General features: G+C 32.6%; 1 protein-coding gene across 10 annotated transcripts; it reads left to right on the forward strand.

Moving 5' to 3' along the window:
• Positions 1 to 2,179: 2,179 nt before the first annotated feature.
• Positions 2,180 to 27,087, forward strand: Nedd4 (E3 ubiquitin-protein ligase Nedd4). 10 transcript variants are annotated; one of them, XM_076411121.1, is made up of 18 exons: positions 2,194 to 2,663; positions 4,410 to 4,489; positions 4,570 to 4,651; positions 4,702 to 4,740; positions 4,798 to 4,958; positions 5,617 to 5,773; positions 8,110 to 8,249; positions 8,840 to 8,960; positions 9,225 to 9,497; positions 11,713 to 11,840; positions 15,730 to 15,935; positions 15,996 to 16,120; positions 16,175 to 16,404; positions 19,047 to 19,168; positions 19,229 to 19,469; positions 19,534 to 19,762; positions 22,216 to 22,385; positions 26,077 to 27,087. In XM_076411121.1, exons 1-18 carry the CDS (start codon positions 2,475 to 2,477, stop codon positions 26,177 to 26,179), a joined length of 2,796 nt encoding a protein of 931 aa, XP_076267236.1. In that variant the 5' UTR covers positions 2,194 to 2,474; the 3' UTR covers positions 26,180 to 27,087. The 10 variants fall into 10 exon arrangements, with proteins under 10 accessions (XP_076267242.1, XP_076267236.1, XP_076267238.1 ...); XM_076411123.1 differs by having other exon boundaries at positions 5,620 to 5,773; XM_076411124.1 differs by having other exon boundaries at positions 5,629 to 5,773.

Genomic DNA, 27,087 nt, shown 5'->3' on the forward strand with positions numbered 1-27,087 from the left:
TATTCCGAACTAATCCATATGTGTTTCGAGTATTTTTGTTGTCATAAATAAATACCAAACGCATAAATACATTCGACACCTTAACATGTCAATTGAAAAGTCCCCGGCCTACCATAGTAAAACACATTTTTTAGAAATTAGTTCTTTTTATTCAACATAAATCCCTTCAAGGATGATACGATTCATCGATCTCTTCTTTATTCGACGAAAATTTCTTCCCAGCGAGCATTCTTTTATGCATTATCTTGATGAAGCAGCACTTTCTTTTTCTTCAAATGCGGCGATTTCGTCCTTCAAGCGGCCCAATAACGCTATGAAGTAGTCGCTGTTGATGGTCCTTCCTTTTTCAAGGTAGTCAATGAAAATTATTACATGCGCACCATAACCTTGCCAGCCGACTGTTTATTACGATTGTTTAAAACTCGGGTTTATTACGCTTGATCATCTTCAAGCACTGCTCCGAATCATCAACTCGTCGTTGTTATTGGTCAAAAGTGAGCTAGCGCGGCACCCACTTTGTACAGGGCTTTATCATACCCAAATATTCGTGAATGATATGATGTACACGTTCAGTTCATATATTTATGTCCGCTATTTCATTGCATATATATGTGTCAATTTACGGTCATTCAAAATCATTTTGTGGATTTTTTAAATGTTTTCGTCGGTAACAACCTCTTTCGGGCGTCCACTGCCGCACCGTTGATGAGCACCGTTTTCAGTGCTCATTTCACCGCGTCTAAACTTAGCATACCAATCCTTGATGGTTGATTTAACTGGGGCAGTGTTCATAAACTCGGCATCAAACCAAGTTTTTGCTTCAACTGTAATTTTCCCTTCAAAAAGCAATATTTTTCCAAGTAATATTCGGCATGCTAATTACGTTGTCGACTGCCAAATGGCATTATCTCTTATAGTTTCCGAGATATGGACTATTGAAATTTTACAACTTAGGCTCTGTTTCCAACATGGGCCAAAATTGTAAAATCAACACGCGAAATTCCTTTTTATCATTTTTTTTACAATAACAAAAGTTGATTCACTCAAAATGCTATAATTCACAAACTAATGATCCGACAGCTACCTACCGAATAACTAAAAAAATATATGAATTTAATTCTAGTAGCGTCATCTATGTGTCAGGCCGGGGACTTTTCAATTGATTCGTTTGCTAATTTGTACAATACCCCTTATTTGGCCAGTAACTTTACATTATAATATTAGAACATGAATTACTACTTACACATACTTGCTGATTTATTGGTGAACATACCAATAATAATTGTAAACTATAAAACAATATATCCTAAATATTAAATTAATGGTTTTAATATTTCTCTATATAAGATAACAGCTTTTCGTTTAATACTATTGAGTTATTTTCGACATTTATTACTATTGCTATTTAATATAATAATATTTGGTGTCGAAGCCCTTCAAACACTTTTAGAAACTTATGGTAATGCTGCTCCGTCATATCCCAATTGCGAAATAGTCATCGACATAAAGTCTTGCAGAGATGAGCAAGGTATATTGTATTACGAGCTGCTAAAACCGAATGAAACTGTTATTGCAGATGTCTTCCGACGCTAATTCGACATAATGAATGACGTATTGTTGCTAAAACATGTTGCAAAAGGCGTGAAGGATATACTGTTACAATTCAAATAGAAAGTTCTGCCGAAATCAGTAGACATAGATTACCACTTGTCCAGATCGATGCAGCCTGGCTAGACTGACACAGGTTTTGGAAATGTTTCGAAATATGGGGAAAAGTTTTAGAAAATAATGGAAAGTATTTCGATTAATATATATTGTGGCGGTTTTTACATAAATGCCTTTTTAGATGTGAAAATTTAATCAAAATATATCCAAGAACCTACTTTTTAAATATCACATTTCTTTATTCTTAATGTCCGATAATAAGAATGGTTTTAGAATCACCCAAAAACTATATTACATCGACAAACTATGGTTCTAACTAACCACAAAGTAAATATGTTTACTATTAATTCAGTACATACGTTCATTAACATGCGTTTTAGCTGTAGGCCATGTGTATATATAAGTGAAGTCACGAACAATGTGTGTTTCTCTTATATAGATTTAGACCATCCTGTAAATGTATTACCTCAAGGTTCCATCTAAACCGATAATACAAATATGTATTTTAATGGCTATTCGCGAACCGACAGACAATTGATGCGTCTTAAACGTATTTCACGAGTAACAGCCTCCTCGATGCCATATAGAAATCTGTAATTCTTATCAGTATTTACACTCGAATTAATTTTACATTAATTTCGAGATAGTGTGTTTTGTTCAAAAGATAACAGCCCGTTTCGTTGTATCATCGTCATATTAAATGGACGTATTAGTGCGGTGATGTCAAAAAAAGGATAGTTTTCGGGCCGTGGTGTGTCGCGTTAAGTTTGTGAGGAAATGGTGTACGCACCTCGCCCGTAACGTGCAGAATGTCAAACGAGCGGAACTCCAACAGCGACGCTACCCCCAGCACCAGCGATGACCGATTTGAGATCCAGCATATTTATCGACCCAGGAGTAACAGCTGGAGTACCCACAACAGTCGCAGAAGGCGTACGCCTTCGATCATCCAAGTCCAGCAGGAAGCGAGGAGGCGCATCAGTTGTATGCCTGCGGTGGTGAGTTTTACCCATCATTATTTTTTACCTGTGCATTTTTGATCACAACTTTCAAATTCGATGTTGCCGCATTTCTTTGAATTTGCCTATTTAGGAATGTTCATTGTACGATAAGGTTATTCTCAAGAAAATGTATCATCATAATATATTTTACCTATTTCTGAACTGAGTAGGTACAAAATCAGTCAGAGTACAAAAACAATAGTTCCAAAAAAATAAACAATTTATAAGAGTTTCTGTGTATCTCTGTAAAATTAGAATATATATACGACTACATTGTTTTAGCTAAAATTAGCACAATTCCATATACAATCGATTTGCCTTCTGGAGTAATCTTCTATTTTGATTCATTATTTACAGTCTTAATATGATTTGAATATATAGCTTACCCATACATTTATATACGAATATTTTACGATACGTTTTTTTTATTATTTCAATGGTAGTAATGTAAACTACATAAATATCTTTTAAATGTCATGTAATACATACATAAACACACCATTTTTCTTAGAACATTCATCAGCTTGGTTCTTATCTAAATAAAATTGAATTACAATCAACCCTAATCTAACGGGTTGTTATCAGATTACAAATCGTAAGAATGTATTATTATTAACAATAGTAATAAATGACTTTACACTGATAATTTTTTTCATTTCGAATTAATGCTCTTTTTATTATATTCTCGGATACAAACAGCTACATTTTAGTAAATAAAGAGTACAACAATTTTGCTTTCACCGTTTATATTTGTAAAATATAGATGGTTTTCGGTTTTTTGTATAAATTAGTTTGCTTAAAGTAATAATTACACATATATCAGTTTAAGAACCTTGGATTTTATTATTCTTTATATACATAAGATAAAATATTAGAAAATATTATTTAAAACATAATTTAGCATTAGAAAATATTTATACATATAAAACAATGTTTTTTTTTTCGGTTAGGCAACTATTCTAGCAAATAATTATATAAAATTTGTTTGGTTTTTATTCTACTCTTGAAAACTTAATTGAAATAATCATCATGTATTTTAGCTTTCCGATTATTACAACCAAATTTTATGCACTGGTCATTAATCATTAATCTATTTCCTATAATTCTTACTTACCTAGATTGTTTTTATCGACATATATAAATGCTTATCTTATTCAAATAACGAATGCAGTTTTATAATTCAAACGCTTTTCGCCTCATTTTTTTAAATTTTGCTAATTACCTTTTATGCACCGTTGTTACACCACTGTATGACAATTTACAAAGCCAGACCTACATTGTTCCTTCCTAATTGGACTGCTTCTGGTAGATAATATGTATCTTTTTAACCCTTTGACACTAATGCTGTCACTTTGACAACCAATTAAAGGAGGGCATGTTAGTTTGTGTTATAATCCATTAGCGATTTTTGTTTTTTTTTATATTTTTTTTCATGCCAAATTAAAGTGACTTATTATTAAAATAGGTTTTAATGGCTACTGATCATGTTTTCGGTTATATACCACAAATAGGTGACGATGGATATGTAAGTAAACAAATTAACATGATTGTCATTGAACATTTAGGCAAACGAATCAGGTTTTTGATATTAATTAAAACTATTACACACATTAATTCTATAATTAATCAATATTATAAATATGTATATGCTAACAGAGGTAATTTTCAAATACATACAATTTTTATACTAAATGTATACCTTTATTTTATATTTGATAAACATAATAACATTCATTATTTCAGAGTGAGGAACAGACTAGTAAATTACACATAAAGGTTATTAAAGGAAAAAGTTTAATGAAGAAAGATATTTTTGGTGCCAGGTATGTAATATTTAAATTTAATTAACAACTGATAGGTTTAAGTTTGGTATTAGTATACTTATATATGTATTTTTTTCTAGTGATCCTTATGTCAAAATTGATCTAATGCCTGTTAGTGGAGATGAAATTATAGATTCAGTAATGACTAGGACTAAAAAAAAGGTAAAATTATTAATATATCATAGAAATGTTGTTAAAATATAATTTTATAGACTCTTAATCCTGAGTGGAATGAAGACTTCATATTTAGGGTATGTCTTATACGGTATACATTTGCGTTATGTCAACTAATTGTTATATTCACTCAGGTGAAACCCTCTGAACATAAATTGATTTTTCAAGTATTTGATGAAAATCGTTTAACTAGAGATGACTTCCTAGGTATGGTTGAATTACAGCTTGGCAATTTACCAAAAGAACAAGAAGGTCGTGTTATATCTCCAGTAAAATATGTATTACTGCCCAGAAGGTAATTTTTACAAAAAAGATTATTCAGTTCAAACACTAATATTTTGTTTAGAATATATAATCTGGTTTCAGTTAAGTGAAAGTATTACATCTTTTTATTGTTGCATACATTCTAGTTCTGCTTTTTCAGTCATTTTGTCATTGCATACATATTATAATGCTTTTCAGACAAAGCCATTATATTTTTGTCTTTATAATTATCTGTTCAATTATAACTGAATATGGTTGTAGAATAAGTTAAAATATCTTAGTTTTCCAATATAAAAACTGTTATATAGACATTTGTTCCTCACCTTCTAGGGTTAGAATAAGATAAGAAAATGTTAAATTAAAATAGTTCTGATTAATTTTTTTGTCAATTAATATAATTTTAAAATGATATTTATAGTAAGTCAAATATATTGATTTTTTGTCATGGATTACTTCAATGTGAGAGGGTGTAAATCAAATTAAATTTATTTTCTAATTAATTAATAGAATGAAGTAGGCATATGGGGGAATACATATTTACATTTAATTAATTATTTAACCCTTTTTATTCGCACTTAATCATTTATACTTCATCATGTCACATTTTTGTTTCTTTTTTTATTATTTTACATTGGATCTCTGCTTTAATTTTTCTTGCATGTTCTTCGCCTCGCCTCTTTGACGCACAGTAGCGGTTTTAGTGCAAAGTCTCGAGTGAGAGGTCATTTGGAGATCTACCATGCTTATTTGTACGATGGAGGAGAGGCTCCCATAGCCCCTGAAGAACCAATCAACACTAACGAGTGGGAGATTGTTGGGGAAGCTAGAGAAGAGACTGCAGCACAGGTATTTTCATATTTATTTTTTAAAAGATTTTTTAAATCTTCTCCATTTCGTTCCCATCCAGTAGCTTTATCTAATTCAAGCTAGTGATTTTTCTTTATAGTTCATTATAAAAATTTAAGTACAATTTTTTTTTTCTCTTCGATGTTACAATTTGCCCTCTTAATTTTTTTTTGTATCTATTGACCCTATTTTCAATAAAATCCATAATTGTTGTTTGATATTACTCCACCTTTTAAAATGATTCAATATTTCTCATTTCTGATAATCAATTTGTCTTTGTAATTTTGATGTTGCTTATTCTGGTAATGTGTTCAATTTTTTTTTAATCAAAGGCTTGTTTGTTGAACATGTCCCCTTTCACCAGCTTTTTCGCTTTTTTTCTTTAATATGCAGTAATGTTTATGGTTTTATAGTTTTTGTATCTTATAACGATTCTCCTTATTTGATATATTCAGATCATAAAAATACTCATGATAAAATCTCTAAACTAACACTATCATTTTATCTATTTATTTTGATATCATTTATGTTAGATCATTATTTGAATTTCTATGATGTTTTTCAATTCGTACGGACCGTAGTTGGTCCGTGAGGGACACATTGATTTACCGTCGTCTGTTTTACCTGTTGGTTATTATTAAATTGCTGTCTAATCACCATCACTAAGTTATAGGATTTAACTATTTATATTTTATAAACAATGTTAATTTACAAATTACTTTATTATTATTGTTCTGTAAAACTTGTATCAATACACAAGCAAGACGAGTGCAGGATAAAAAAATCATTATGTATTTCCCAAATTAAAATTCAATTGGATAGCTATTTTGACAGATCTATTTAATTAAATGTGAACTAAGCACTTTGTTAACAAAAATCTAACTTAGCTAATTAAAAGTACTTAGGTCAGAGTTAAACTAAAGTTAAGAGTAACACCTCCAATACACAAGTACAAATTCGTGTCGCTTCAATCTGATTTCTGACGCGCTATTCAATAGCTCAATTGCTTCCACGTAGCCATGATTTAGTAATCTTAATTTATGTTTTGAAACCACATCTTGGATAACTTTGTGAATCCTTTTGATTTCGAAGTCATCGTGCAGTTGCTTCATTGGTTACATTGCGAAAAAACATTAATCGGTAATTAATCGAAGAACTTTGTTTCGACAGCATTGGATTACTAGTCTGTTTGAGGCCTTAATATAACGCCATATTTGTACCCCATAAGTCTAAGCAGGCTTTATAATAGATGGATAAACCAACTGTTTGATTGGTGGTGGTATCTTTGAGGTCAAATTGAGAACCAGTACAGTATTTGTAAATCTTATTAATTGCTACTTGTACCACAGTTCTAGGCAGAGATGTGCCTAACTGCTTGTAGGCAGACTCTGTGTGTGACAAAGTACTGATTTTTGTGTTGCGATATTTATGATTTAGAGCAAATACAGCAGTGGTTCGAAGACACTATCCTGCTGAACTCCCGCCGAAATAGGTTCAATGTTGAGAATGATGCTTCATGCGAAACTTTAACTTTCGAAAAGATACGACTTCAGAAAAATGACAATAGTTTCGCGGTAACCATTTTCTCAGATTGTGAATGAGCTTGAAATACCATATCAGATCAAATATATGTGACGTCCAGGGCAGTATTTTTTTTCTTCATTCGCCTTTTCAATAACAGCTCTTACTATATGCACTTGGTTGATTGCTGAGCGGTGATTTCACAAACCAAACTGTAAATATGGTATGTTCCAAGTGATTTAGCATGTTTCAATAGTAGTTTTTCAAATAATTTGGATATCACAGGTAGCAGATGTATAGGTCTGATAATGTTCAACTAATAAAACCTTACTATCAAAAAGTGTTTATTAATGCAAACATTGTACCCATTTTACGGCAAAGGCCCTTCAAAGTCGACTCTCCAACGTTTGGTAGTCAAGGCTGAGACGACCAATTTTGAGTTGGCAATCCAGTTGACTCCGTTAGACCTTTTCTTGTCCAGTATTCTCAAGAGAAAATTGGGCAATAGTTGAAAATTCGATCACTCGGATCCCTGCTATCTTACGAAGCTGCGGAGGATTTTTGAACGCTTATAATGATATTCGTGCCTTTTCACATAAAAAGGAATTTGGTTAATGCATCAGTAATAGCTTACTCATCCACCCGTCTTTTCTGAAAAATAAATGATATAAAATGATCTAAAAGAAATGTCTTTCTGATATAATCAATTTTATAACTTGTTGCAATATGTAATAATTGCAAAAAATATGAAAATGCAATAATTTGAAATTAATATTCAGTGTATATGGTTTTATCTAATTTTTATTATATGTTAGCCCATTATGGTAAATTCAACAACTAGCGAGACCCAGTCTCCGTTACCACACGGTTGGGAAGAAAGACAAGACGCAAACGGAAGAACATATTATGTCAATCACTTGGCCAGAACAACTCAATGGGAGAGACCAACTCTAACGTAAGTTTTATTATCATTTTTAATATGTTTTATGTATAAATTTTGAGAGAAAGTTTATTAAAATTTAACTGCCAAATTTAGCCACCCCGCAAGGTTATTTTGAAAATAATCTCGACAAAAAGGCGCTATAAGAGCAACTCTATTTGGCATGGCACCCTTTAATAGCATCTTAGTAGACTATCTCAGATGTTAACTTGGTCTATTATGTTTTTGTTCCAAATAGTTCTGCTATGATTATCTCGCTGGACTTTACCAAATTTTCATCAGCTTTTTTGGTTATAGGATGACCAGTGCATAACTTTTTTTTTCTCAAATTAAAATGAAAGCAAGAAAACTATTTCCTTGTAACATATTTATATGATACAATGTTCTAATAATTTTCTTAATGGTCAAACGCAAATAACTTTCCAGTCATGCTTCCAAATACTTTCCAATTTTTACACCCTGAAGGTAACGCTTGAAATATCTGAATTGTTTACAGTTGACTCCATTTATCATGAAAACTATCACGAATTTTTCCTCATTCCCAATGCTGTGTTATCTTCTAGGTAATAATGTTTTATTTTTAACACATCTTATTTATTTTATAGGAGTAGTACACCTGAAACAGAAGAGGTTAACAGGGGTGAAGAACGACAGGTGTTTGAGAGAAGATATCACATAAGTGCTGAGGAGCAGACCAATGGTAGAGGAGATTCTAGTAATAATCAGGTTAGTATTAATCAGCTTTTTTAAATATTGATCATAAAATTATTCATTATTTACAAATATGTCGATTGAATGTTAAATAATTCTCGAGGAAAGAACAAATGTATAACTACTACCTTTCATTTGTTTCGAAAATTAATTAAATTAATAACCAATATCCCTTGCTCATAGCGTCTTAGCATTAATAGTTTTTAAAATATCCATTTTTTCACTTTTTATATTCCATTATTTACTCATATTTCGGTTACTTGTATATCGTGTCTCTAGCCTAATGTTGAGGTTTCTACTACGGACGATCCTGAATCTACGGAGAATAATTCGTTGGAACATGAGGTAGAGTTGAGGAATGGTACTGCTAATCCAAATAGTAGTCTCGTTGTCCCCAGACAAAGCTTGGGAAATCGGGTTTCAATGCAAAGCGATGTTGGATCGGATGGCAGCGCGAGCCTTGCAGATTCTGATTATAATGGTTCTAACGAAAGTGATGACGATTCCACTTCCAGTTCCGTCGAGGATAATTTCAGGCGGCGCGTTGACCTGGTAAACAGAAGCTGTAAAACGCCCAGTGGTGGTAGTTTAAGTGACTTGATTGTCCATCTCTGGGGGAAAAATATATTTGAATGTGCTGCAATATATTTGATGTCTGATACTAATTGCATGATATTGATTATTAGTGTTAATTGAAGCTGTAACAACTACTAGGTTGTTCTAACTGATTTTCATGTTGGCTATTTTTGAGCTATGTGGCAGAGTTCTTTTGCACGAATTTCTATATCCAGCGGGCCTAAAACGTTACAATGATAATCCAAGTTTATAATATAACACACAAAATATATTCTTTTTCGATTTTTGAACAGTAACTGATTTCGTAGCCCGTTTTAAGTTACCTCTTTTATCGGCATCATAGTGATAGCTCCTTCACAGTGATAAAATCTTTTAGACTTTTTAAAAGTAAGTTTAGAATGGTTTCTGGCATTTCTGCGTAATCACATATTTAATGAGTTCAAAACTTCAATCAAAACTGCACATAATGGTAAGATACAAAAATGTAACTCTATTAATTGATGTTTGGATAAACAGTAATATAAAATGTTGCAATAAAGGCCTGTTTGTATCTCAACAAACAGTACTTGTTGTTTATTAGCTTTACTTATACTCATTTAATATAAAGTTGGCCAGCAGAATGGCTAGAGGACGGTCTCTAGGACAAGGTTAAAAGATTTTAAAAAGTGAAGACTAGAAGAAGTATGTGTACTAAGTCTCCATAATGTTGAAATTAATAGCTCAATCTCTTTTATATATACCTGACATTTGAGTCACAATAACATTACCCTCAAGTATTTCGTTCTAACTTTGATAAAATCACTACAACAGGTATAGCAACAAATTACATTTATTAATAAAAAAGACTAAAGCCTTTTTTAGTTGACAGATTGATTTATAATGAAATAAACAATTTTTTGTTTATTTGGTCTAAGTAGCACTGAAAAGAGGTTTACAAACAAGTCAGATCATTAAACATTAGTGATAACGAACATTTGATCATTATATCTTTTATAGATTTTGGTACTTTAAATTTCCATGTTGTTAACATATATTACTTCTACTTTCAGTACAGTACTTTAGTGAACATCTTTAATATTTCAATATGGGTATAACTTTTTCTTTTACGTGTGTGGGGTTTGCATTAACTTGATGTAGCCACCTTAATATTCGAGTTCGAGTTGGTTACTCTCTAAATGTATTGATATAACGTTTTAGAATTTAGTATGGACATTCTAATATAATGAAATAAAGTGCTAGACCATAGCCAAATGTTAAATGTTTTTTAACGGTAGAGAGCTTTGACAAGGCAAGTCACACAACATTTTGAAATGTTTATTAATAACTTTTTTACCGCCACTGGGATTTTAAAAGAATTGCTTGTGTTTTCTATGTCGTACGCAATGTCTACTAAATAATTTTTTAGCTTTTCCTGATAGAACTGAAAATGCAAAAGATTTGTTTCACGTTTTCTTTGTCGAAAATACAAGTTTTGATCAATGATTTATTTATTGTCCATTTTGTGTTATAAGCATTAAACCTTAAGCTATTTAGCAAGATACTGAATTAGCGTTAATTATTTACCGTAAAAAGTGTAAAATTAAAAAAAAAACTTGCTAATTCGACTGGCAATTCAACATCTAACCAACATGTCCAAAAACTCTTAATCGATGAACAATTCTTGATAGTGAATAAACGGTTCATAATTATCTGGAACTTTACAGCTGTTTTTAAACACATTTTTTGATAAAATACTCTCACACTTTTTATATATGTTATAATACAATCGTTATTACAGTTTCTGTATTTCTGCAAATACATTGTCGATTCCCTTGATTATAGAATTTCATAGAGTATAGAATCACCAACTTATTGTAGTTAGGTTTATTTTCAGTTAAGATTAAAATATAATCCTATTACAGATATAAAAATATAATAACCATCAGGTTGAATAAATGCTGATTTTTAAAATCCGATTGAATAATATCGAATTAAAGAAACAATATTTAGTCCGATTCGAGAATGCTTTCAAAGAACAGCTCATAATATATTAGCTAGGCGTCTGATAACCTAAAATGAAAAACAGATTTACCATTGCATTTTCTGTTAATGTTAAGTGCTCGTTTTGTTGAGATTTTTATGTTGTCCCTTGTGTCGCGTCGCTTACCGTGTGATAACTATATTAATTAATCGATTTTATCAATCATTGCAGAGTTTCGATCACGTAGACAGCAATAGTTCCTCTCGCAGAGATTCTCCAGTATCAACCAGCAATAACACGTCTCAAAATGATCTGACGTTAATAAGTGAAGATTTACCTGCCGGTTGGAGCGTACAAAGGTATGTAAGTTCAAATTTCGTAGCTTTTTTCAATAAAAACCAATTCATTTTATTGTTTTTATGATAGTGTGAAAATGGATTTATTAAAAAAAAATGTCCCATTACTTCCAACAGCGTTGTTATTTTTCGGGATAGAACTGTGATGTCATAGGTGAAGAACGTCTAAAGATTATTGTTGAAAAGCTATTGGTTATTCTTGCACATATTATGAGCATTTTTTTTAAATCTGAAAAGCACTTATTCAGAAAATTTTTTAGAATAAATGCGAATCAAAATAATTCCATCATTTTATGACTTTTCCCTATATTTCTGGTAATATGACGACATCGTGTCGAAGAACAATATTGGTTTGTCATCTATCCATTTTCGCACTTCTTCGAATTTCAAAATTATGTGCCAACCGACGAGCCGTACGGGCTACAACACAGTATCTCTTCACTTGCACCGTGTAACGGACCATTAAAGAAATATTATAACCATTGAATTTAACGATTGGGTTCGGTTGTTTGTCAATTGTTTACATTGATACTTCGCATTTTGACCAATATGTATCATTGATCATACATATTAAATGGGAATCTGTTAATGTATGTAGATGATAGGATGGTTAGGTTGTTTATCATTGGTTTAAATAATATTTTATACGTATATTAGCGTTAGATTAGGTTCGCGCCATCAAAACTAAGCAAAATGTTAAATCAAATATTATTTACGCTTAGAAATCAATGAACCCAAACCAAAAATAGATTTGTAAGGAAAAAAAAAAGAATGTTCCGCGAATCGAAATCGTTTTTAAACGTATGGTTTAATACAGGTTCGTCCGTATGTCGTGATACTTTGACAAATTGAAAGAAAGCCTCACAACAACTCATAAAACACACATACACATGGTCACTCTGCTGCTCCAGAGATTAATATTAATTAATTTTATCTCGGCACCACCGGATCATGTTCGGAACAGTTTGGAATCGTGTCTTTGCGTCTGATATTCGCTTTCGGTGGTATTTTTTTTTAATAATACGTCATTCATTGAATTTGTTCAATTAATGTCGATAGACATCTGCAGCAATAGTTTCATTTGTCTTTAGCAGCTCTTAACACACTGATCCTACCATATGCAAAGAAATACTTTGACCATGGATATTCTGCTTCGGTGTCGATGTGGAGGGTTCTCCTGGACTAATCCGATATGTTTTGCTCTTGGGAGTGTCGTAGTAGCAGTACTGTCTTTCTCTTTAGAGATTATTGGGCATTTTTAGTCAATTCGCGTGACCAGCCACTTTCCCTCCTTTTGAATCTATCAAATCGCATATACAGGTCAGGCAATAGTTGATTCAACGAGTGCTAAACGAAAAATCTTTCAAACATTTTTGAAAGTTTTGGTTCTCCAGGTCGTTCTTTGTGAATGACATCAAAATCGCCACTTTTAAATCGTTGACATCAAAACCGACAATTGGGATATGACGGAGCAGCAGCACCATAAGTTTCTAATTGTTGAAAATGCTATTTTGAGTGTTCCATGCCTAGCATTCAACCAAGCTAAAACACTGATAAAATACATGCAAATACGTAACAAATAATAATAACAAGTAGTTCTCTTGAAAGCAGCTTAATTTCAATACGAGAGTTCTACATATATTGGAACAGATGATAGTCAGGTGCTATGTCTGCAACACTTTTCTAATTTTTTTCTTAATTTTTATTTACCAATATATTTTAGTCTCCTTTTTATCTACTAGGGGTTATCCGGACTGGACCTAATTACTGTTTAACGTGGGCTCCGAACCACGGTCTGGCGAGTGACCAATTTTCGAGATCATCCCAAAAGACATCCGGTCTTACCCAGCCTTGTTATTGGTGTGACTGGGATCATTTTCCTTGTCGGATTTTGCATTCTTGGAAGACAATTTGAAAATAAATAATCTCAAACATAACGAACATGCACCAGCAGGATGCGAACCTGCGACTATCGCAACAACAGGAGGACCATCCTGTCTCCTTTCTACTGCGCCACCAAACCGACTCAAGCTGTTTTCTTTCTTCGTCGTTGTTTTGCTTCGCCTGGCCTATTCTTTCTATTTGCCCATTATAGGGTTTATAATTAATCATGTGAATGTAGCTCAGGGTGGACGGTTCATAATTTTTTTCTGCTCCAATCCTGGTATTTCGTGTATGTTTGTGATGGGCACCATCTTTTGTTCACAAACTTTGATGTAGTCAACAAACATCAATAGACCGATTTCATTGAGTTTCAAGAATGCATCATAGATGTAAATTTGGTCTATTAACATCATCCGCAAAAATAGAGTTGTATGCAATTTTAATTTATTATTCAATTTATATTTATTATTATATGTGAAGTCAGATGAATACAGTAGTATTGTGTAGCCAAGTTCAGTTTAGTCCAAAAAATGAAGAAACATAGAATGCGATTTCGCATGTATAAAGAAGTAGCCAAGTTTTGTCCTTCTTAGTCACAAGGGGGCGTGCCACGCTGGAATAGTTATTACCTGGGGAAATAAAAAAAATTGGATTTTAATAAAATATTTTATTTAAATACTACTTGACATGTGTAAGTAACATCTCAAAAATATATAAAAAGAACACTATCTAATCTGACAACTGAGAACTTATTTTCTAATTGTACATTGTTATTGCATTAAATATTATAAACTAAAAACTAAAATATTTTGGACAATTTACCAAAATATACCTAAAAAATACAAGATTTAAATTTACCAAATATAAGATTTACATATTTTTTTTGATTTTTTTTTATTTTGATTACAAAACTTTGTTTTCTTTTTTATATATATTTTTATATGTATATATGTAATTGAGTGGTTTAATGTATTTTCATTTCATCTTGGTTAAGCAATGCTCCTCTACATTTTGGTCAATAGTCACCAGGTCAAAAATGCAAAAAATAATCCCTCCTGTCCGGAAACTTGATGTAGAAGATCATAAGAGGTTTCTTAAAATTTATCTTATAAATTTATATTTTATTTCTGAGCTAGAGTAGAATCCGTTGGAAAACAATTCATTTGATTTGAACCTTCAGATCTTGAAAAACAACACTCTTATTATGTTTTTGCATTTAAATAAATAATATTTATCTTAAATGCTATAAAAATCAGTCATTAAAACAAATTTCATTAAAATTATACACAAAAATAGAATAAAACAAATATGATCTAAGATGTCTTAAAAAATTTCAAATCTAAAGGAAGGTAAAATCTGCCAGCTCTTGCTTCTATAATTCCAGTCTTCTATGGGTTATAGGTGTGCCCATTTAAGTTCCCATTCTATATTTATATGTGTTATAGTTTAGCCTGTTCTGTCATCTTGGAAGCATGGCACTTCTACATTTTGGTCAATAGTTGCGAGGGAAAAAATCTACCAACTAATCATTACCGTCCGGAAAGTTGATTTAGAAGATCATGAGGTTCCATACAATGATGCTCTGCTGCTTTTAAATTTTATTACAGCTAAAAAAGAATCGAAAGCAAAACCATTAATTTGAAGTGAACATTCGGATATAGAACAACAATAATATAAGTATGATTGTTTCTGTTTATTGAATAATATTAATCCGTACTAAATACTATAGAAATCAGTGTGGTTTTATACAAAAGAGATTAAGGTGAGAAACAAATAATTGATTAATAAATAATTAAGATGTCTAATAATTTTTGCAGTCGAAACAACGGTAAAATACATTTTTTAAAAGTTTAATGCAATGTTGAATTATTCAAACGTTTTGACTCCGCTATACTTTTAATCTAATTTTTTACGGGGCAACTTTGTATCCAGTGTAATCCCAAACATATTGTTATTTTGCTAAATTTCATTCATTTGAATAGTAATTCTTAACATAATCTATTCATAGAGCACCCAACGGAAGATTATTTTTCATCGATCACCACGAAAGAACCACCTCTTGGGTAGACCCTAGAACTGGTAGGGCCAGTCCAATGCCTAACCAACCTGTAGCGCAACCGATTAACCGTAAACCTGAAGATGATCTCGGACCATTGCCGGAGGGTTGGGAGGAAAGAGTTCACAATGACGGACGTATATTCTTCATAGATCATAGTAAAAACATCTCATTTAATGTTCGAAGTAACTATTAATATAGGAAAAAAATGTTTTTAGATACAAGGACTACACAGTGGGATGATCCCAGATTGTCGAATCCCCAAATAGCCGGACCAGCCATACCATATTCACGAGACTACAAGAGAAAATATGAATATCTCAAGACCCAATTAAGAAAACCCGTAAGTTTTTTAACATCAAGAATCGACATTACTTTAATTTCTTTTAAATTGTAGACAAATGTACCAAACAAATTTGAAATCAAAATTCGGAGAAGAAGCATTTTGGAAGACTCGTTCCGTGTCGTAACCACAGTGTCTCGAGTTGAATTTCTCAAGACCAAACTCTGGGTGGAATTTGAAGGTGAAGTGGGTCTGGATTATGGCGGCTTAGCTCGAGAATGGTTTTATTTGCTCTCAAAAGAGATGTTCAACCCGTACTATGGGCTCTTTGAATATTCTGCCATGTATGTATTATTATAACTGTTTTAATTACTCGGTGTTAAGGAATTGTTCAGTTAGAAGAGAATATCATTTTTGTCCATTCTTTTAGAAGCCATCATCTTTATATTATACAGTTCTCATATCTCTTGCTATGGTTTGGACTGGATGAAAAATTAATTATATTTTAATTAATTTTGATTTATTTTCACTTGAATTATATGCTAAAATTATTCAATGATATTTTTGTTTTATGTCAGTAACCAAGTTTTTTAGTTTTTTTTGAGAGGGGGTGGGGGGTTTTCTGACTGTACTCGTCACTGCATTAGCTTTACAGGAATTTCGCGTGTTGATAAAATGTTGCTTTTTGAAGGGAAAAAATACAGTTGAAGCAAAAACTTGGCTTGATGCCGAGTTTCCGGAAATTGCCCCAGAAAAATCAACTATCAAGGATTGGTATGCTAAGTTTAGAAGTGGTGAAATGAGCACCGGAGACGATGAACGCAGTGGACGCCCAAAAGAGGTTACCGATTGGTTTTTGAAAATTATTTTGAATGACCATAAATTGAAATTAATTGAAATAGCAGACACTCTAAAGATATCAACTGAACGTGTACATCATATCATTCACGAATATTTGGGTATGAGAAAGCTCTGTGCAAAGTGGACGCCGCGCGAGCTCACTTTTCACCAAAAACAACGACGAGTTGATGATTCGGAGCGGTGTTTGAAGATCATCAAGCGTAATAAACCTGAGTTTTTGCGTCGATATGTGACAATGGATGAAACATGGCTCAATCATTTCACTCCGAAGTCCAATCGACAGTCATTCGAGTGGATTGCACACGATGAACCCTCTCCAAAGCGTGGGAAAACGCAACAGTCGGCTGGCAAGGTTATGGCGTCTGTATTTTGGGATACGCATGGAATAATTTTCATTGACTACCTTGAAAAAGGAAGGACCATCAACAGCGACTATTACCTAGCGTTATCGGACCGTTTGATGGACGAACTCGCCGAGAAACGGCCGCATTTGAAGAAAAAGAAAGTGCTGCTTTACCAAGACAATGCACCGTGTCACAAATCAGTGAAAACGATGAACGCAGAAATCCATGTATTGGGCTTCTTGATTCCTCATCCACCGTATTCTCCAGATCTTCAGTTCCCAGTTTCTTTGAGTTCCCAGATCTCAAAAGAATGCTCAGTGGGAAGAAATTTTCGTCGAATGAAGAGGTGATCGCCGAAACTGAGGCCTATTTTGAATCAAAGGACAAATCGTACTACAAAAATGGTATCGAAAAGTTGAAGGGTCGCTATAATCATATAACCCTTGAAGGGAATTATGTTAAATTAAAAAAAGCCAATTTTGCCGGGGCCGGGGACTTCTCAATTGACCTATTAGACATTTTTACCGCCGCTCCAACTTAAAATAACAAAAGCTTTATAACATAAACATCTTGACCCATACATACCTGCAAAGGAACAGATATGCTGAATTTATCGAATATAACATTTGATTTATGTAGAGATTTTCCTACTCTAAAATAATACATGTGAGAGAGAGGAAATGTTACAATCAAGACTAAAATCCTGCTTTTTCGAACGCTTATTTTGCCAATCCTTCTGTATGGCCCCGACTTTTGGACACTGTTAGGCCAGATTCAAAATGGGACGCAGCGTGGTGAGGTGACGCAGTGTGAGTCACGGTGAGATTTTGGGGTTTTCGGTGAGTGTTTAAAAATGGAAGAAGAATTAATCGAAGCTGTGCGGATTCGACAAGTTTTGTACGATACAAATTATGTAGACTACGATGATACTGTGATGTTTGGGGAAAATGCTAAATGTTTCCCTCTGAGGTCGTATTAGAAATGAAGCCATTCGTTTAAGATGCGACAATCAATGCAGGGTTTCAACAAATTCAGTGATTCAGATTGCGATGGCTTGGATGGACACTGGTAGCTGCGGCCAATCAACAACTATTATTTCCGATATTCATTAAAGAATTTTCGGTGCTGCGGCACCAAGAGCAGCGTTTTGGTTTAGAAGTAGACAATTTTGCCGAGCGCCGACTATGGATTGATGAGGAGAGATTATATACTATTAACTAGTAAACTATGGTATCAAAGATACAGCTAAACTGTTAGTATTTTAATATAAATGAAAGCTTATAACATTCGTCACTATCACTTGAAAATAGAATCTCCGGACATCCTAACGGTTCACGACTGACTAGTGCTTTGAAATATTCAATTCTTTAGTATAAAATAATAATGTCAGTATCACTTGAAAGTAGTTCTAAGTTCTATTTGTTTTTAATTTAATTATTATTATTATTGATAAATGTTGTATATGTGATAATACATTCATATAATCAATTGATATTGCAAATATAACATTTTTATTTAAACCAAAGTGAATTAAGATGATCTAATGATAAAAGATGTTTTAATGTTAAATTCCAATGGATTATTATGGATTAATGTTTAATAATAAAACGATGATAAATTTCTGTTACATGGGCCGTTATAAATTGTCGAAAATAAATAAATAGCATGAAATACACGATTTATTAGTATATGTTAGATATTTTTCTTGTTAACCGACCAAAAGGTTTTAAACAATTATTCTTTTGTTAATTAATTAGTTTTATTTATTATAATTATTTTAGGGATAATTATACTTTACAAATTAATCCTACATCTGGACTATGTAACGAGCAACATTTGGCCTACTTTAAATTCATAGGGCGTGTAGCTGGAATGGCGGTTTATCACGGAAAGTTGTTGGATGGTAAATGGATCGTTTGAAATGTAAACAAGCAAGTACTTAATAAAAACTGATTTGTTATAGCATTTTTCATCAGGCCTTTCTATAAGATGATGTTGTCGAAGCAAATTGACCTCAAAGACATGGAATCCGTGGATTCGGAGTACTATAAATCTTTGCTCTGGATCAAGGAAAACGATCCTTCGGGACTAGACTTAACTTTCTCCGTTGACGAGGAGTCCTTCGGTCATACAACCGTCCATGAGCTAATTGAAGGCGGTGCTAACGTAGCATTGGATAACTCAAATAAGGACGATTATATAAAGTAATATTTTTAATTGATTATTTTTGTTAATAGTTTATACTGAATGAAATTTTAATTCTTCCAGATGTATTATACAGTGGAGGTTTGTGGGTCGTGTTCAGGAACAGATGAACGCGTTTTTAGAAGGTTTTAGTGACCTAGTGCCATTAAGTGTGATAAAAATTTTCGACGAGCACGAGCTAGAACTGTTGATGTGCGGCATCCAGCACATTGACGTCAAAGACTGGAAGCTCAATACCGTGTACAAGGGAGATTATCACGCCAACCATCTTGTTATCCAGTATTTCTGGCGGGTAACCAAATTTTTTTTTGCTTAGTTACTATAAACCCTATATCTTTAATGAAAAGAGTATTTATAAATAATATATACTCATATATTATAGTTAAAAACGAACATTTTTAAATATATAGTTTTTCATTAAGGGCTGCTCGATGTTAGTACCCCGTTACAAAATGAATAAGTTGCTATGTTACACACATAATTGTCTTACATGGAACAAGGTCTAGTCATACGAGGTTCACAGCTATTAATATCCGCAAGGAGTTTGCTGTATATTTTGAATCCTCAGTACCATTGGTTTTACTTTACTTTGAATACTTACTGGAAAAACGTCATTGGTGATATCATCACAGTCATTACCGTTATTTATTTTTTGTCCCACTTTGAACGATATGGACGTGAACAACACCGCTCCAGCAAGTGGCTATTCTTCATGAACAATTTAAAAATATATGAGATGATATTTATTGATCATCAAGGTCGTCCGATTTGACTCTATTAGACTTTTTCCTGTGTGGTTTTCTGTGGTCGCAGGTTTATGTCAATAAGCCATAATCGACCAATGCCTTGAAATCAACATAACCCAATTATCCAAATTTAAGCGAATATATAGAGCAGAGTCATTGAACATTAGACAACTCGGGTCCGTAGCGCTTTAAAAACCTACTGCAGATATTTTTAAATTAATCTCTTAGAATTTCAACAATGTGCTCGTGGTCAATGAGTGTTATTTTATGATTTCTGTTATACAATATAACTATACTAACATATAAAAGATCCCGTCAATAAGTGGTCTGCTGTACAAACTTATAATATAGAATAATTTAAATCTTATTCTAGAGACTGTTCTAACTTATTCTAAAGTATATCGTAGCTTATTCTAAAAACTATTCTAACTTATTCTAGACAATATTATATTTCACTCTATGTGTCTATCAGTTCATATGGTAGTTTGCGTTTGAGCCTACTTATCTGTCATCGCGCACATTTAAATGTTTGGCGGGTGTATTGGGATGCATTACGGCAGGTATTAAACGTTGGGTTATAGGTTCCATACATAATTTTTGCATTTTTGCATAATTGCCAGAATTTAAAAATGGGATGTCGCTAATTTGTCACACCTGTTTGTTTCATTAGACGATATCAGTGATCCACCATTTTTAAAAAAACCTACATATCTAGAAAATTTGTGTGTGTCATGAATACCTACATGAATTTGTGTCATGAATACTTTTGCCATCGGTAAATAGGTCAGTCGTCATCATCCTCATCATTATTAAATCCTGCTAAACATGCCAACGGTTTATAGATCGTTTTTATGAGCCTCTTTTTGATTAGGCTTATTATTTTAGCTTCGGTAACATTGATGTACCTACCTTCTGTAAATAGGAGAAATGCACCAGCACATATTAGAGATATGACCTAATGACATGTTGATGACACTCAGTTTCCAGTGCGCAAGCCTTGCTACAAGTTGACTTCCCTTCAGTTGTACACATTTTTCTCGTTGTTTGCAAAATACATCATATGACAAAATTTGTAAAACCGTTATCATTCGTTTTAGCTGTTATCATGAATCGTCCGTTACTAATTTCTGACATAATGTATTTGGAGATTTAAGTTTTTTTCATTGGAAAACAAAGGAATTTAAATTTGGAAAACGCTCGTTTTCATTAGCATCGTCTGATTCTAAACTGGAACTCAAATTATAATTATAATTTCTTCGTCAGACGCACGTAGTACTTGTGCTGCCATAGTCAAATAAACATATGGCGCATGTATGCCTTGCTACTAGTGTCGCGAAACCATACACGCGATAGGCGTACCTCAATTTGCTTCTGTTCTTAATCATAGTGTATAATCTAGGTAGGGCTAGTTTGCTAGACTAATATTTTTAAATGTCTATATTCATATGTTCTAAACATAATCTTATTACTGATGTAGAATGTTAATGATATCCTCCATATCCTGCACTATTTGGATGTACAAAGGCGCGTTACATTTCTATCTCTTAATTTTCAAAAATCTTTCCTATTTTACTGAAAATTACTTTATATCGCGTTATTTCAGTTCGCACTTGTTGAACCAATGATATTGCCAATACAGTTGTATCTTAATGTAAACAAAAAAAATTACATTGTAAAAACATCACATTTAAAGGACATACTACACCGATATATTAGAATTTCTACTGACGTATTAGTTGCACTTATAACATGTATGAGGGATTTTTATATAAGGTTGAGCAAACATATTTTTTTTCATACAGTATAACCTTAACGTTCCATATATCTAATTTTTGTATTTGAAATAATTGAATTTGTATTACTTGTGATTAGAAAGGATTCTTAATCATGAGATGTTCGGACCTAGCCTATCTATTAAAATATTGTTATACTTCAAAACGCATGTCACTAATTACCATAAAACCATGAAAAAGAGACTAACACAACAAATGTGTCTTAGGTCGTTTTATCATTTAACAACGAGATGAGAGCCAGGCTTCTTCAATTTGTCACAGGAACCTCAAGGGTACCTATGAATGGTTTCAAGGAACTTTATGGAAGCAATGGTTTACAACTATTTACTATAGAAAAATGGGGATCAACAGATAATTATCCAAGAGCTCATACCTGGTAAGTAATTTCATAATTGGTTAGACAAACCATTGTCTAAAATCTTTTATTTCACTAATTCATCTCAATTTTTTAATAATTTGTTATCTATAATCTTGGTAGGTATTTAGTTTATGATGATTAACATAATGTAAACAACTTTTTTATTCGTTATGAGTAGGCCGAGGTTCTTACCTTATTTTGCTATATCAGTTAAGCTAAGAAACCTCATAAAGATGACACTAACCCTAGCCAAACCAAAACCAATGTAATAACACAAAAAGGACGGACAAAAGAATATACAATATATAAAGTACAACGCACACGATCCACTTTGGAGCACCAGCAGCCCAAACAGTGCTGGAGCTGGCATCGCCAGGGTAATAGTCGAGATGGAACTTGGACTAATAACTCCAAGAGAACCAGCTCACTATTCTCCCGACACTACCACAATTCGAGCAACGATAATTGACTTCTTCATTTCGCAAAATGCAAATCAAACTTCCGACTTGCAAATACTCCAAGACCTCAATTCCGACCACAGGCCAATCCTCCTTACGATCAGTGATTTTCCATCTCACCCAAACCCAAGAAGACTGGAAACTGTTTCAACTCGAGCTTCAGCGCGCAGGACTTATCACAAGTATAAATTCTCCAGTCTAAACTGACGCACTCTAGATATCTGCCTCTAGAACAGCCGCAGGCAGAGCTACTAAAACATGCAACTCTGAACTTTTTCAACATAAACCTTTCTAGTGAAATAAAAGAACTAATCAGGTACAAGGACCGATTAGTGAGAAGAGCTCGTGCCACTTTGGATCCTGAGGACAAACGCGTGGCACAGTGCGCAACCGGATATGTCAGGGACAGCGATAAAGCCCGGAACGAGAGAAAATGGGAATCATTTCTTCAAAATCTAGGCAACTCCACTGCTCCTTATGAATATAAGATAGAATCAAATATAAGATAGTATAACAGAGGGTATAATAATGGTGTGATAAAAAGCAATGAGAGAGAAATTGCAAACATAATATCAGAGCGTTGCCAGTAGGAAAAGGAAAAAAGAAAGACAAAAATGGAGACGTTTGAATGAAGTAAAACATGAGTTTTTAGAGAGAAGAATAGGCAAAGATGTATGAAAGTTAAAGAGAAGAGTGTAGAGGGAAGGTGTTCACAAAAAATAAATATCACTGAGCATAGACTGATTGGCTTCAAAGTATTTGTGGTTTATTATGAGCTGTTATAACACCAAAATAAAGACACATAAAAATAATCTTTCATATATAAAGTTTAATCAATATCAAATATAACGTTTGCAAATCATATTCCTTTCATAAAACATTAATTAACATTTTTCAATTCCTACAACGCTTAATATAAATATATATTTGAAATTATACTTTAAAATTCTGTTAACTTTCCTCATCCAGTGAAGCAAACAATTATTATTTTTCTTATTACGATGAATTGATGAAGATGCTTTAAACAGTTAATTGTATTAAAAAATATTGGAATTTTTTGATATATAATATGATAGAGAATTTTATTTAAAGCTGGAATTGTATATAATTTTGGTAATTAATTTAAAAAAATAAAGATATATCATTGTTCACTAATGAATTAAAATAGATTCTATCAGGTACCATTAAATGAAAATTAGATAATATAACAGAATAAAAATAGCAGAATAATAGAGATGTGTAAATAACAGGTTAATTGACAAATTCCCGGACTGACACATAGATTGCGCTACTAGAATTAAATCCATATATTTTTTAGTTAGCCCTAACCCTCAGCAGATGCGTGTATAAATTTGACAGCAGTCAGATCATTAGTTTGTGAATTACAGCATGTTGAGTGAAGCAACTCTTGTTATTGCGAAAAAAATGGATAAAAAGGAATTTCGCGTGTTGATAACATATTGCTTTTTGAAGGGGAAAAATACAGTTGAAGCAAAAAGTTTGGCTTGATGCCGAGTTTCCGGACACAGCCCCAGGAAAATCAACGCAGACGACGCGTGAACGCAGTAGACGTCCAAAAGAGGTTAACGTAAATTGAAATTGAATGAAATAGTAGACACTCTAAAGATATCAACTGAACGTGTACATCATATCATTCACGAATATTTGGGTATGAGAAAGCTCTGTGCAAAGTTGGTGCCGCGTGAGCTCACTTTTGATCAAAAACAACGACGACTTGATGATTCGGAGCAGTGTTTGAAGATGATCAAGCGTAATAAACCCGAATTTTTGGCGTCGATTTGTTACAACGGATGGAACATGGCTACATCATTTCAATCCGAAGTCCAATCGACAGTCATCCGATTGGACTGCACACGATGAACCCGCTCCAAAACGTAGGAAAACGCAACAGTCGGCTGGAAAGGTTATGGCGTCTGTATTTTGGGATGTGCATTATTATGGGCGTTATTGGACCGTTTGAAGTACGAAATCGCCAAAAAACGGCCGCATTTGAAGAAAAAGTAAGAAAACGATGGCAAAAATCCATGAATTGAGCAACGAGCTGCTGTCCTATCCACCGTATTCTCCAGATCTGGCCCCCAGCGACTATTTCTTGTTCTCAGATCTCAAAAGAATGCTCGCTAAGAAGAAATTTTTGTCGAATGAAGAGGTGATCGCTGAAACTGGGGCCTATTTTGAAGCAAAGGACAAATCGTACTACAAAAATGGTATCGAAAAGTTGGCGGGTCGCTATAATCAGTGTATCACCCTTGAAGGGAATTATGTTGAATAAAAAAAACTAATTTTGCCAAAAAAATGTGTTTTACTATGATGGGGACTTTTCCATTGTCCTATTAACATTAAAAAGTAACAATCAGAAGTTATTGAAAGTACAAATTTGTTTAACAAATTGCTTGCAATATTAACATACACTATAGTTGTATAGTTGTACTATAGTTGTTATATACACTTAGTTGCTGTTTTTTTTTGGTGTTATACTGCCTGTTTCCTATCTCACTGAAGTTGAACGCACCAAGTCAAGTCACCGAGGTTCAAAAGAATTTCTGGAGAAATACATGTTATAATTTTCACTTTTTAAACTTCTCCATTTACTTCCTTTGAAAAAATATTGTATTTGCTCTTATTTCTAATTCATTTTGAAGATTCTATTGAACTTGTGACAATATTTTTGCTTTTCAATTTCAATTCAATTATTTACATTGGCCATAATGAAGAAACTACTATATAAATTACATTTAGGAATTGCATCTTGGCTAAGCAATGCCCCCTCAACGTTTGGATCTTTAATCACCTGGTCTGAAATATTTATGTTCTTAAGAAATTTCCATAAACACTTCACACCCTGGGACATAATACTTCTGTTTCGTTTTTACATTTATATAAATAATTTTTATTGCAAATGCTATAAAGAAGACGTCATAACAAAGTTCTTAAAATTATACTCAAAATTAGCCTCTAGACCTCTGGTGATGCAGACGTACAGCGTATATATGACTATATCTCTTGTGCAAGTATCTTGATTGAATTCTTTATTTTTCAAATCCAAAAAATTAAGGGTTTTTCTAATATATTTAAAAAATGAAATATAGTAGAATTCACTATGTTTAATTTATAATCCATGAACAATACAATTTATCGTTTTTACAACATACAATTTAGGAAAACATAATTTATAGCAATCTGCAGAAAAAAGTAATGAAAATCTATTTAGGAGTTCATGTTCTTTTCAGTTTTAATCGATTGGATTTACCGCCATACGAGAGCTACGCCCAATTAAAAGAAAAGCTAATCAAAGCCATAGAGGGGTCACAAGGTTTTGCTGGCGTTGACTAAAACACAATTTATATATAAATATATATTTATACACATAATTTTTGAGATTGTTTAAAGAATTCTGTCCATTATATCCTAAGCATTTTTCAGATTCTTAACATGTATTATTCTTTATTTGTATGCAGGGTGTTCAATATTCATTTTCAGCAATACTAATTGTTAAATCAAAACTTATCACGAATGGAAATATAATCAAAAGTTTTCGGCAGAGGCCGACGGGACTTTAACTATTATTGACCACTTTGCATATGGTGTATGTATTTATAATAATAATAAAAATATATCTGTATACTGATGAAATTGTATTCAACTACTGCGAACCATTTTAGCGGTATACACTTGTAGATTGTGATACTTTAACTGTAAGCTTTTTTAAAAAGTTAATGTATATTATTATCTTATAAAAACTTGTTAAATCTGTAAAAAGATTTATTTGTTAAGTGTATATTATGACGTTTATTATTACTATTATTATTATTAATGTTCGGTTATACCTTGTTTCTAGCTTTAAGCATACTTATTTAACTATGTTCGTTTGATATATATATATACGTATACGTACTTATACAGGGCTTTTTAAGTTATCAGTTATATATAAAGATCTTTTTAGCGGAATGCTTGATGATTTATAAGAGATGTACTGTAAATTTGCTTATTTTATTCAGCGTTATAAACGCTGTTTAAAATTTTTCCATTATTATTATAATTATTATTGATAATCCTTGAGATACCCTCATGTATTTTACAGATAATCAACTGGTCTTTTAGATTTTTGGTTTACAATATTCTTACTTGATAAAACTAATCTATACTTCTGATGGTATAACATAGGGACGCATTTATGATGACGTATATTTTGTTCACTTCTTGTTGCAAATATTTTGTTTAAATATAGTTTTTATTATGAA

This window comes from Rhynchophorus ferrugineus, unplaced genomic scaffold (genome assembly GCF_030347505.1).
Source record: "Rhynchophorus ferrugineus isolate W39M unplaced genomic scaffold, kcgeb_rfMv2 rfM8, whole genome shotgun sequence".
In the NCBI taxonomy this organism is placed as follows: domain Eukaryota; kingdom Metazoa; phylum Arthropoda; class Insecta; order Coleoptera; family Curculionidae; genus Rhynchophorus; species Rhynchophorus ferrugineus.

Coding starts and splice junctions, on each gene's coding strand:
- Nedd4 (XM_076411121.1), top strand. CDS start 2,475: ATGTCAAACGAGCGGAACTCCAACAGCGACGCTACCCCCAGCACCAGC. Junction 4,741..4,797: donor ATGAAGACTTCATATTTAGG/GTATGTCTTATA, acceptor ATATTCACTCAG/GTGAAACCCTCTGAACATAA. Junction 11,841..15,729: donor GCCGGTTGGAGCGTACAAAG/GTATGTAAGTTC, acceptor ATCTATTCATAG/AGCACCCAACGGAAGATTAT.